General features: G+C 41.2%; 1 protein-coding gene across 4 annotated transcripts in view; it reads right to left on the bottom strand.

Annotated features, from left to right (window-relative positions):
• SDK1 (sidekick cell adhesion molecule 1) overlaps positions 1-12,358 on the bottom strand; it is a 584,684-nt gene that overhangs the window by 233,791 nt on the left and 338,535 nt on the right. For all 4 annotated transcript variants that reach the window (XM_035130977.2, XM_035130978.2, XM_035130979.2 and 1 more), the window contains exons 6-7: positions 6,428-6,539; positions 5,140-5,333 (exon numbers count right to left, since the gene is read on the bottom strand). In XM_035130977.2, coding sequence (XP_034986868.2) covers positions 5,140-5,333; positions 6,428-6,539 — 306 coding nt within the window. The remainder of the gene's footprint in view (positions 1-5,139; positions 5,334-6,427; positions 6,540-12,358) is intronic.

The following is a 12,358-nucleotide window of genomic DNA, read 5'->3' as shown; positions in this document are numbered from 1 at the left end:
AAAACCAGAGTTTGGAACCACCTTAGTTTATCTTTGCTAGAACTGTATGAAGAAATCAAGGAAAGCTTTGCCACACTAGTTGGGAAATTGTGCTATGTGTTAGTAGCATGCTGGTGATCATTTTGTTTCTTGATGCATCATGGATACAACTCACTAAATATTCAGATTGGAAGCATTTTGCAGGAATTTCTGACTGATAGAATACCAGGGCACTGAAATGCATTCGTGTGATGGAGTGGGACCTTAGCTTTTTATTGAAATGAAAGGGGTGCAAATTAAGGCCCCTCAAGTCAAGTGCATTTAGCATATGAGCACTGTCTGCATTGCAAAATCCAGGTTAGGAGTTTACATGACAGAAGTGGATCTTGATCGACCACTATGGTGGCAAACAATGGCATCAGTGCCTTCTGCAGTCAGGCTGGTTTATATGATTGCACAGGAACAGTCAGTATTTTCCATCTGAAATCTAGTCCAGCAAATTTTTAAACTCGAACCATTTTTAATTTGTTATGGGTTTAACAGCATCATGTTTCTATTTTGCACTGCTCTGCAGTACACAGGACCTGCTCATCATAATACTATACTACTGTATCAACAGAAGGGAATATTGTCTGCCCTTTACACCAGAATGAGGCCTTTTTGCTTCCAGTGGTAGTTTGTGCTGCTGAGTGACAACCTTCTGGGCTACTAAGAAGCATGTGTGAGAGCTCAGGTGATGTCTTGCAACAATTCAGCATAGCCAGCCACCACAAGACTGTGAGCAATGGGAGCAGGAGATATATGTGCCTCTATCCCACCTTCACTTGTTCAAGCAGCACAACCCACCCACCCACCCTCCTCCCCTTTGAGGAAGAGCAATGACACACACACACACACACACACACACACACACACACACACACCTAACCTGATTAGCATTGGATTGGCACAGTTCCCTCCTTCCATAGGATGCTGCATTCTGGGTCAACTGGTAGAATGATTCAACCGATTGATTTAATGATTTCTAATTGTCTCAGCTTTGCAGGTTGACCTATGCCAGAGGACAAGTTCTTTAGGGTTAGGGTTAGGGTTAGGGTGGCAGTGGGCAGAGACCCTAAAATGTGAATATAGGGTGCAAAGAGACTGTTGCAGAACTCCTACAGGAAGGGCAATGGTGGCACCCAATAGCAGTGCCTGGGCAGCTGGAGAAGATTCCTACAGAGGGCAGGGCAGGCTTGCCGAGAGGGTCTGGCACAGGAATGACCTATGAGCACCTGAGGCAGTTGTGGCCAGAAAGCCAAGTCTCTTCCCCAGGGCATGGAAACAGGTGTCCATCAGTTCTCCACATTCATTGGTGCTAAGTTTTTATATTGCTGAAAGTTTTAAAAGTTTATTTTTTAAAAAAAGCTTTGTCTTATTTAATCCCAATACAGTGTCCCGCCCACAATTTTGTAATTACAGTATGGCTGAATCATCCCACTTTATGAAAAGCCCAGGAATGAGGATATCACAACCTTTCTTGGAAATACATAACCAGCAGAATCATACCCAACATGTCCTATTTATTCATAATATATCAGCAACCTATGGTCCATGGGGTCACGAAGAGTCGGACACGACTAAACGACTAAACAACAACAATATCAGCAACCAAAATTATAACCAACCTGTTCTGTTTATTTGATCTAAAACTCGCCTACTCAGCTTTTACGCTATATTTCCAGAACTACCATTTCCTTTTCCAAATTCCACTTTGCCCCTTCCCTGTAACATCACATTCATCCATATTTTGCCTTTGTCTGTTTTAAAACTTCAATTCAAAAGGCTATCAGCACTTGGCCTTCAAAGTGTTGCAGAAACACTCTATAGCAAGGGGCAGGGGGGATGCTAGCCATTGGCTAAGCTTAACATGCTGTGGGAATAATAGTTTGGCAATATCTGTTGGGGAAAATGTTCCCCATGCCTGCTTTACAGATTGCTGAATGAATTATTTCATATTCCCATTGCTCTTGGTAGTGTACGATCCATTTGTGTTTAACCTACTTAAGCCACGATACGAAAATATCTTCATTAAATTCCCCTCTGGAAAACACTACATTTCATCCCAATTTATTATGCCTGTTCACTTTTTTTATCACTCCAGAAGCCAATTCTCCCTCTCCAGGGTCCCATTTTTTGAAGCCTGGTGGACAGAATTTCTGCTCTGAATGAACTTTTCGGTCAGTTCTGGAGTGCTTGTCTAGCACAACGTTTAAGCAGGCTCAGGAAACCTTTTGTTTTCCTTATGCCAAGACATGCATGGTGTTATCTACTTGTGTACTCTACAAATATTTTATGTGCAGAAATGGACAAGCATAATAGAGTCCTTAAGTGCTGCTAAAACAGAAATTAATAATGTAGGCTACAGAAGAAACACCTTCAAGAAAGCTCAGAGAGAACGATCCCTTTTATAGGAGCTCTTTATCATATTTGATTCTTGCCTGCACCTTCCCCTTGATGCTGTGCCCTGACTAATTAAGAGATGGCACCCTTCCATTTTGGAACGCCAGCCTTTTTTTTCATGAATTATTCCACTACTGGGCTGTTTCAGCTTCCTGTTAGACACCCCTCCTAATGTTCCACAAATACATAAATCCCCCAATGCAGCTGACACTGGGAGTAAACAAACCAAACGAGAATGGCTTGCCGCATGAAAAGTGCAATAAAATTAACTGATAACCAATTTGTTACTGATTTCTTTTCATCTGCTTCTTCATACTGCAAGCTCTTTTCATGACTTCATTCACCAGTGCCCCTATAAAAACTGATATGAGAAATAAATCAAACATCCCAAATAAGAGTATGCAGACAACTCTAATCAAGGTTGTCATTGCAACACTCAAAATCTTTCCCCTGGTGTTATGTACTGAGCTGAATCCTAGAACAATAGGATTCAGAATCAGCGGGAGCTACCCAATCCAACTCCAGGTGGAAGTGAATCCGCAACCTGATTGGCCTGCTGGAGCAGCCAATCAGGCGGCTGGCAGAAGCGAATCTGCTACCTGATTGGCCTGTAGGAGCAGCCAATCAGGCTGCAGGCAGAAGTCAATCCACAATATAATTGGCCCACAGGTGTAGCCCTGAAGTAGCCAATCACGCAAGGCCCATTGTGTAAATAATGTATATAAGCAGATGGTTTTGGGAAAAGAGCGATTCTTCTTCTCCTCTTCTCCTTGATGACTATGAGCTGAATAAAGAGCATGAAATTCACTCTCGACTCCGAGTACATTTCACCTAGTGTTTGGTTTTTCTGTTCTATCTACTTAAGCACCATCTTCACTTGGAGAATCAGGGGTTGAAATAGTGCAGGAAGCAGGATCTGACAGGACAGCAGCAAAATTAAATTAGTCACAATAAAATGGTGGGGATAAAAAAGGGCTTAAATCAGAATCATAAATAATTGAAATCGGCTTTTGCTCTTTTAAAAAAGGAAAAGAAGCTGGGAGATAATAATCTGCAGGAATAAAACAAAGGAAGAACCTTAGAATCAAAGTTCACACAATGCATTCTAAAATAAAATGAGGACAAGGAATAAAAGTGTAGCACAACTTTGCAAAGGGCAAAAATGAGAAGCCCTTCTTGACTTGCATAAAATGCTCCAAAGTGCCTGAAGATAATAAAGGCCATCTGCTACGTTTAGAACAAATACATAAAACAAAGTATGAATTCACCACATGTACATTGAGAGTGCACATCATGTGTCAAGAAGGAAGCTAGGAAGGGCACTGACGGACAGCAGAGTTGGTCAGAGGCAGCAGAGGTGGCTTGCGCACTCTGAGAGCCATTCCTTCTCTTCCCATGTCTCCCTCATCCATCCTAATGTTGTTTTCTGCTGCTCCAGAGAAGCGGACACGGAGCAATGGATTCAAACTACAAGAAAGAAGATTCCACCTAAACATTAGGAAGAACTTCCTGACAGTAAGAGCTGTTCGGCAGTGGAATTTGCTGCCAAGAAGTGTGGTGGAGTCTCCTTCTTTGGAGGTCTTTAAGCAGAGGCTTGACAGCCATATGTCAAGAATGCTTTGATAGTGTTTCCTGCTTGGCAGGGGGTTGGACTGGATGGCCCTTGTGGTCTCTCCCAACTCTAGGATTCTATGATTCGATGATTCTAATGGTGCAATCCTGTACGGATGAACCTGGTACTAAGTCAAGTTAAGATGGAGCAAAGTATGCCAGACCCATTCTGCATTCTAGGGCAGGATCTACCTGGTAGATATGACCAAAAGCCTTATAGTTGGTCTATCAATATGGCAGACACCATGGCCAAACAGCAAATAACGGACCAAACTTCTTTAGGATGCAGGTGATCACATGGATCACATGGATGATTATGCTCAGAGAATACACACACACGTCCAGCTAATCTGAGACCAGTGGGTCTTATGCAGGTCCCACATATCTTACATAAGTCCCTAAAAGTAGGCATTCTGGGGAAGTAGTGGGGGTGGGACTGGGGGGAGGGGGACTTCAAGTGTGCGAAATTTGTTTCTCCCTTGCAATGATGCCTGGAGGGCAGGACGTTTCTTCTTTCAACAGCCAGCATGCAGTCAAAAGCAAGAGTTAAGGATGTTTCAGAAGGAGGTGCTGTTTAAGCGTTGAGGTCACATAGAGGTCTGCAGGATTAAGAAATGGCCAGTTAAATTGATGGCCTTGTGGCTAGACTGCAAGGTAGCTTGGGGATACTTTATGACCACAACCATTTCTTCTCCAGAACCCCAAATTTCTCTATAAGTGTTCACAAGTAGAAAGTAATACAGAGCAACTTTCTTAAATGCTCTCCCAGGAATAAGCTGGCAATTAGACAGGGCTTCAGCCAGCTGGAAACCAAGACATGTAAGCTGCCTGATAACTATTTAATATACTATGTTTCTTCCAGTTTCGTGATCACAGTTTAAGATTCACAATGCTTTCCATATAACATTGCTGTTAAGGGAAATAATATCCTTGATTAATTTGTATTCACAATGAAGAATTAATTTTTGAAGATAACCCTACTTCACCCCTTTTGTTCCATTCGCCAAGGAGAAGTTCAGCTGTAAGGTCAGTGAAATATTAAAATAGCCATTTCTATTTCCTATTGTACTTCAGTTCAAGGCTTGTGTTATGAAAAAGTAGCATTACCTAGGATAGACAGAAAAGCCTTTGCTCTCACTGGCTCAGCAGCAGCGATGCCTCTCAAGTGTGCCTCACAGACGTACATTCCAATGTCAGCAGAGGTTGGGTTGGCAATAGCAAGACGTCTCCCAAAACTGCTAACTCCACTGGTTATTTTGATCCCGTTCCTCTTCCAGGCTATGCTTAATTTTTCAGTAGGCCTGTGAGGGTAAAAGTCACACCAATTATTACTGTGAATTATGTTATCTGCAGTAATAACACACTGAACATATGACTCACCTAACTCTTCCAGGATTGCAGGCACATTGAGCAAGGGACACTTAGAAATAAATCTAGATGCCGCTCCGAGGTCGTAGGCAGAAGCATGCATCAGAGGAGGGGAAGAACAGCTCGAGTGCCATCAAACAAGCATGGCTAATTGTTACAGCAATGGAACTTTTAAGTGCTAATGATTTGCTTTGCCTAAGCAAAGGATGCTAAAAATAAACACCACTCAAGGGACACAGCTGTATGGGAGGCACTTTCATTATAGCTCAATTTTGGAGGTGGCTCTAACTATTATCAAGAATGCCTCCGCTTTTGCAGGAAGAAGCAATCAATTGGCTCTTGGGACATTTTGGATCTTTATCTCTCCGGAGGGATCTTCTCCCACCCTTGTACGCATTGCAAAAAAATCAGTTCACGGGTAAGAAAGCATCAAATCCCCAGTACTCATTTAACATTCTTGAGGTACTTGAAGAGCAGAACAGCTATTGTGGCTTCCCTTTCCATATCCAAAGAGTTCCTTGGGATGAAGGGGATAAGTAGTATCTTTAATGAACAAGGATAGCATATAAATTAACATATTCAACAGTGCTGTGATTAATTGCAAGGACATCTAACATTGTAGACACCCGTCCACCAAGACGAGTTGCACAACTTTAATCTTCTGTATAAATAATACTGACAAAATTATTATTATTTTTAACTTGCCTATTCCTTTCTGCAGTTCAGGGAATAATGTACATCACTATGAAAATAAACACTACTCTAGGGACTCAGCTGTATGGAAGGGAGTTTCATTATAACTCAGTTTTGAAGACGGCACTAATTACGATCAAGAATGCCTCTGCATTCACAGGGAAGTGGCAACTAGGAATACAATTCCACTCACTAGGTTTAGATTCCACACTTCGGGGGGGGGGGACCAATTCTGCATATTACCACTTTGAATTAAACAGACGTCCTCTCTCCTATTTCAGGGTCAACATGCTCCTTAAAATGAGTTCTCAGTCTGTCCTGGCTGTTACATTACCTGCCATTGGCCACACATTCCAGGATGGCTTCATTACTCCCAGCGACCACACTTGTATTGCGTGGAGGAATTACGATGACAGGAGCCGCAGTGGGGGACAAGATGTCGGGACCTACAAAGGTGAAAACAAAAAAAAGCCTTAAACATTTGGTATGCCTGACTCAGGAGAAACATACACGACTATAGTCAGTATTTACCCAGGTCAGCCAAGTTGTTGCCCTTGAGAAATCGGTCAATTTTTGGAAGATGTATTGGGACAGCCTTTAAAAAATGTCATTAGTAACTTTAATTGAATTACACATGCAGTATGAGTGATTATAATCCAGTTTCATTGCTTCCTCTGTGCCTCTTAACAGTTAATGCCCTAAACAAAGATAGATTCATCTTGACTCAAGCACATATTTTCCTAGTGTATAAAAATAATGAATAGCCACTTTGCCATTTTTACAGTATTATGTGACTGGACCAGAGTGTGATGGGCATGCACACACACACACACACACACACACACACGGTTCCATCCCAACTTAAAATGCTTTTTGTCTCGCAAATGGCTCTTCTCCACTTGCAACTATATATTGTATTCCTATGTTCACAATAGCCTGTCCTGCATTGTATTTGGACACATGATAATAAACTTCAATGTAAGTCTGCTTAAATAAATGAAAAATAGCTTCTCATTCCCATGGATAGTTTGGTACTTATTCTAGAACAGTTGCAACTTGGACACCCCCAGCAACATTTACTCTCTGGAAAAAGTGGTTATGGGGGTGGTTGGCATTTTGTGTTTCTGCAACAAAGAAAGACCAATTACAAGCACATATACCGTGTTTCTCCAAAAATAAGACACCGTCTTATATTTATTTTTCCTCAAAAAAAACACTATGGCTTATTTTCAAGGGATGTCTTGTTTTTTTCTCCTCCTCCTGCCATGGCAAGCATTGCTGCTGTGCCTATCACTATGTCTTATTTTCGGGGTATGGCTTATATTCCTTGAATGCTTAAAAATCCTGTTATGGCTTATTTTATGACTACGTCTTAAAATATGGGAAACAGGGTAAGTACCTCTACTTTCACTGATGAAATTCTTCAAAAACAGCAAAAAAAATAAATCACTTTTGCTCTGCAGTAGATCGCCATCCTTTCATTAGCAAATGCCGCTTTGGTCATTAAAAAACAAACAAACTGCTTTCTTTATACTTTGCAAACCCCTTTTATTTTAGTACTGGAAGCTTGATATCACTGGAAGCCAAGAGAGCCTCAGGGCTTCTCTCAAGCAACATGCAGGAGGCCTCTTTCCTGGAGAAGAAATAAACAGAGCTCCAAAGAGGTTTTTCCTGCTACCAAGCACTTTTATTTTTATCAAACATTTGCTGACTTATATTTTTAAGATCTTTTCATGTTTTGTTTAATCTTACTACTTCCATGCAGTTTCAAAAGAGCCTGCAAGTACTTGAGTGAATTCTTTTAAAAGATTTTTATACACTAGGGAGCAAATACGAAATTAACAAAGCAGCATATCACAGCAACTTCAATCCTCTTTTCTTATCAGAAAAGCAAATAACCCAAATCTGCTTCTCTTTTGTGAGTCTACAAACTGTAAATAATTTAGCTTATGCAACTCGGCATGCTAGAGGGGGAAATGGCGGGGGGGGGGAGCTGCTGTCTTAGGCTTGTTTCTTTTTAAAAATTTCAGTGCATGTATTTAATAAGTGAATTAAAATACCAATATGTTATTGCTTTGCTTCAAGCTATTCATTTGGGGGAAACACTGCATTGTTTTCACTACATGAAAAAGAGTATAATAAAAGATTGCTAAAAATAAGGATTGCAATAAAAGAGTTACAGGGGGAAAGAAAATTAAACTACATCTAAACCAATGAAAATCCAAACTGGCTCATCAAGCACTATACATTAAGGCAGCTTAGCATTATAAAATCCACTGTTATGAGTTGATGCAATTAAGAAACGGCAACTGGAAGTTTCCAAATCCTTCAGTCACTTGCAGAATAATCTATCATGAAACTGCAGAGGATGAAAAATATTTGTGGCATATTTACTTCCGTTCTTTTCTTCAGATGTTCAGTAGTACAAAGGTTTAAAATGTGACTAGCAATGGAGAAGAACTGCCCCCACCCCCCACCCCCAAAAATTGATTGTGCACATTCATAAATGGCATTGAAGTCTTTGTTTTTACTGTGATCCTAGTTTTGAGGATAAGGCAAACAGCTATTTGGGCAGAACCAGTGGTGGTGCTGAAAGTCACAAATGGTCAGATTTGATAGGTTAAAAAACAACCAGCTGCATCCTGAGACTGATGACAAGTTAGTTTGTCATGTCTGCACATGCTCATTAAGCCTAGATCGCTGCAACCTTTGTGTGAGGCCGGATATTGATTGCTGTAACCTGCCACTTTGCCACACCTAGCTCAATGCAGTTGTCCCTTTTGGCTCCATCCCAGAGCACTTCATAAGAACGGCTGCAGGATGTACTCACAGGTGCATGTGAAACCAACCAATCATGACATTGCAACATGCACCATGGTGGCAGAATACACAACAAGGTCTGAAGTTGCACTTCTTTAATGCACATGTGCAAAATAAGAGTTAGGGGATCTTGGGAAAATGACCAATGTTAAGTCAAGATTATACTGTGGATTTCAGTGAATAGCAAAACAATTAAGTTTTCCACAGAGGACGTTAATCAATCCCTAGGTACAACTATTGGGGTGTGTTTATTTGTTTGTTATAACAGACAAACACCTACAATTTTTTTTATCAAACTGCTTTTCAAACTCCCCACTGCTTAAACATTAGATTTCCATGTGAGAGGGGCTTAATGTTCAAGAAACTCAAGTTCAACCCCTACCCTCAGACTCTGGGCATGTGTGAACCCCTCACCCTAGAGCTTGGGCTTATAGGATTCTTTGGATTTTACTCTAAGAATACTAGCATGTCACTGCTCAAGTAAGGATCTTTTCAAAGGCTGTAGCCACAAAACCTGGCCCTCGTGAAGAATGGGCTATGCCCTGTGGTTGTGCTTGCCATGTTTATCTAAGGCACTCCAGATGTTGTTGGTCCCCAAATCCCATCAGTGTCAGGCATCATGGCTAATAATCATATGGTGGGAGTTGTAGTCAAGTAGGCTGCACACTGGCTACCCCAGTCTAGGGAAATGACCAACAGTAATGAGAGGAAGAAGAGCACAAAACGCTTGGGCCAGTTCCTGATATGTGGGGTGTTTGCAATTCATAGTTCCAGGACTGGCCCATCCTTAGAAGACTCATATGATTAACAATTTTCCAAGGAGAATTAAGTAGAACAGTGTTTCTCAACCTTTTTTTGGGCCAAGGCACACTTGTTCCATGAAAAAAATCACGAGGCACACCACCATTAAAAAAGTTAAAAAATTTAACTCTGTGCCGCCCTATATTGACTATATAACTATGACTGTAAGAAACACTTGTCAATTGCTGTGTTGGTTGCAATCTCCTGTAATAAGGCTTCACAAGCCGCTGATTTCTCTGCCAGCACAATCCTTTGCTCAGCAAGTTTCAGGTTGAGCTCATCCAGCCAGCTTCTTTAAGTTTGTCTAAAACCACCCTCCCGTGGTGGTGGCTGTTGAGAGCTGCGCTCGCTCCGCGTCGTGACCCGGCCGGCTTCCTTTCCGGCGGGTCAGTGTTGGTTATTGGCGGCCGCCAGGCACGTGACAATGCAAATCGCCCTTCTCGTTGCCGCACACCAGCCAGCGCCTCGCTGAAGTAGAAAATGTAACAATGGCTACAAAATTTGCCTTGTATTTGTAGCATTTGTAATCAGGTTGATATATTTAGGATTGCCATTCTAATTTTATCAGTTATTCAGGCCCGAATCTGATCAGTTAAATCCAAACTTCTGTTTTACTCCCATTGTCTATAATGGGAATCTAAAAACAATCATACCATAACTTTTCTCCTCTGCACACAAGTGGATGAAATTTGCAGGCTTAATTTAAGGCAATGTAACTTACACCAACTTTCTGTGCTTTGGACTGCTCTGGTAGATACTTAAGAGAGGTTACAGTAGGAGTGAGCACTTTTCTCAAAGCCTTTACACAAGGTCAACAGTATTGCCCTTTTGGCAGTCTTTCAGAAATCATGTCAAAAAGAGAGGGAGAGAGCAGTTAGTCACCCCTGTAACCAATTCAGGAAGCACAGCACTCAAGCTCAATTGGTTGATTTGCCCCCAATGAGATCAGCAGCCAAATCTGATTCGAATCATAATGCCACTATGTTCTTTATGTGATCCCTGATTGGCTGAGATCAACTGCCCCTAACAGAAATCAATCCTGCGAACATTAGAAAGCAGCATCAAGGACAGAAGGGAAATGACAACAATACTATTTTGTTTAAATATGGCTGTAATTCTATGTACATTCACTTGGTAGCAAACTTACTTAATGCTGCAGCGGTACAGAAATCTGGAAATAAATAAACTTTGCTACCACTTAAATATGCATACACCCTTGTGCAAATTAATTGAAATAAAGCATGTTTTCTATCTTACTCGTAATCCTGTACTCAAAACAAACACGAAAAGTCAGTTTGATCATTTTTTATGTTGGCTGATGCAATCATTACGTCAGCAACTACTGTATTGCATCAGATTTTAGAATCCTGTCTGACTGCTGTAGTGTATGATGCAATCATTACGTCAGCAGCTACAGTATTTCAGCTTTTAGAAACAAGACCAGATGTAATTCAACGGCCGTTGGAGATGGATGTGACACCTAAGAAATGTACGAAAATCATAACTCTGCACTAACACACAGCTAAGACGTATCGAGAGAGTGCTTCAGTGGTTGGTGTGAGCTTAGCAACTGTCAGCCATGTCATCAAGTTGAAGCAGGAAACCAGATCGGTTTCTCCTAAACGTAAAGGAAAGTGTGGTCGTAAGAAGAAAACAGCTCCTAGAGATGACGCTTACTTGCTTCGACAAAACAAAAAGGATCCCCGCAAGACGAGTGACGCATTGAATACAAATTTGAAGGAGAAAGGAATCCAAATCAGTTCCTCAACAGTTCACATTTTTGTACAATAAACTACTAAATTCATTGTTTGTTTCAATTAATTTGCACAAGGGTGTAGGTTGGGGATGTAAAGTTTTTGGTGTTTTTTTAGTGTGAAACAAAACATTTTATGAGCTGCTTGTTCCTTTCAGTTGGGTCTATATTTTTATCTGTTGCCACTGGCAAAAGTTACTTGCCACTGGCAAAAGTTACTTGCCACTGGCAAAAGAATATTCTGTGGGGAAAGGTGCTTACTGTTATTTTGAATCATTCATTTTTGCTTTTGAAGGCTGAAGCTTTTGCTAACTCCTCATCTCTAATGCACGGGACTTAAATATGGAAGGATTGCCTCATTGCGTTTCAGACAAGGGGAGCGATTAGAACAAAGCTGAAAGGCCAATAGACAAGGTACTAATTTGGCAATAATGCCCGCCTCCACCTGCCATGCCACCAGCCATGTTTCTCAGCTCTTCATCTGCTTCAAAGGAAGCCAAAGAACAAATGAGGACATTGTGGTGACCTCTAGCAGATCACTCTGGAAGAGAGTCCCTTTGTGCTGCAAATAGATAAGGGAGGGAGCTGGGGTGACTTCATTGTGCCTGCAATGAGGCAGATATAGGCTGGACTTCATTTGCTAACTTCTTACTAATTGCAAAGTGAACAATGGTGAATAGCGTTCGCACTTATTTCATTTCCATTCATGCTATGTCCTGGAAGAAGCCTATTAGCAAAATTAGCAATCTGATAATGGCTTCTGAACATGTGGGGTTAAGATGATGCTGATCAAGACCTAATATATTTCTTTTGAATCTTGCCATAACAGTAGAATAATACTGGCTTTTTATCTAATGGAGGACTAATGTGCTGAGGCTTCTAAATAGCGTA

The sequence above is a fragment of the Zootoca vivipara genome, chromosome 14, assembly GCF_963506605.1.
Source record: "Zootoca vivipara chromosome 14, rZooViv1.1, whole genome shotgun sequence".
Lineage (NCBI taxonomy): Eukaryota > Metazoa > Chordata > Lepidosauria > Squamata > Lacertidae > Zootoca > Zootoca vivipara.
This window is presented reverse-complemented; position numbering and strand designations above follow the sequence as displayed.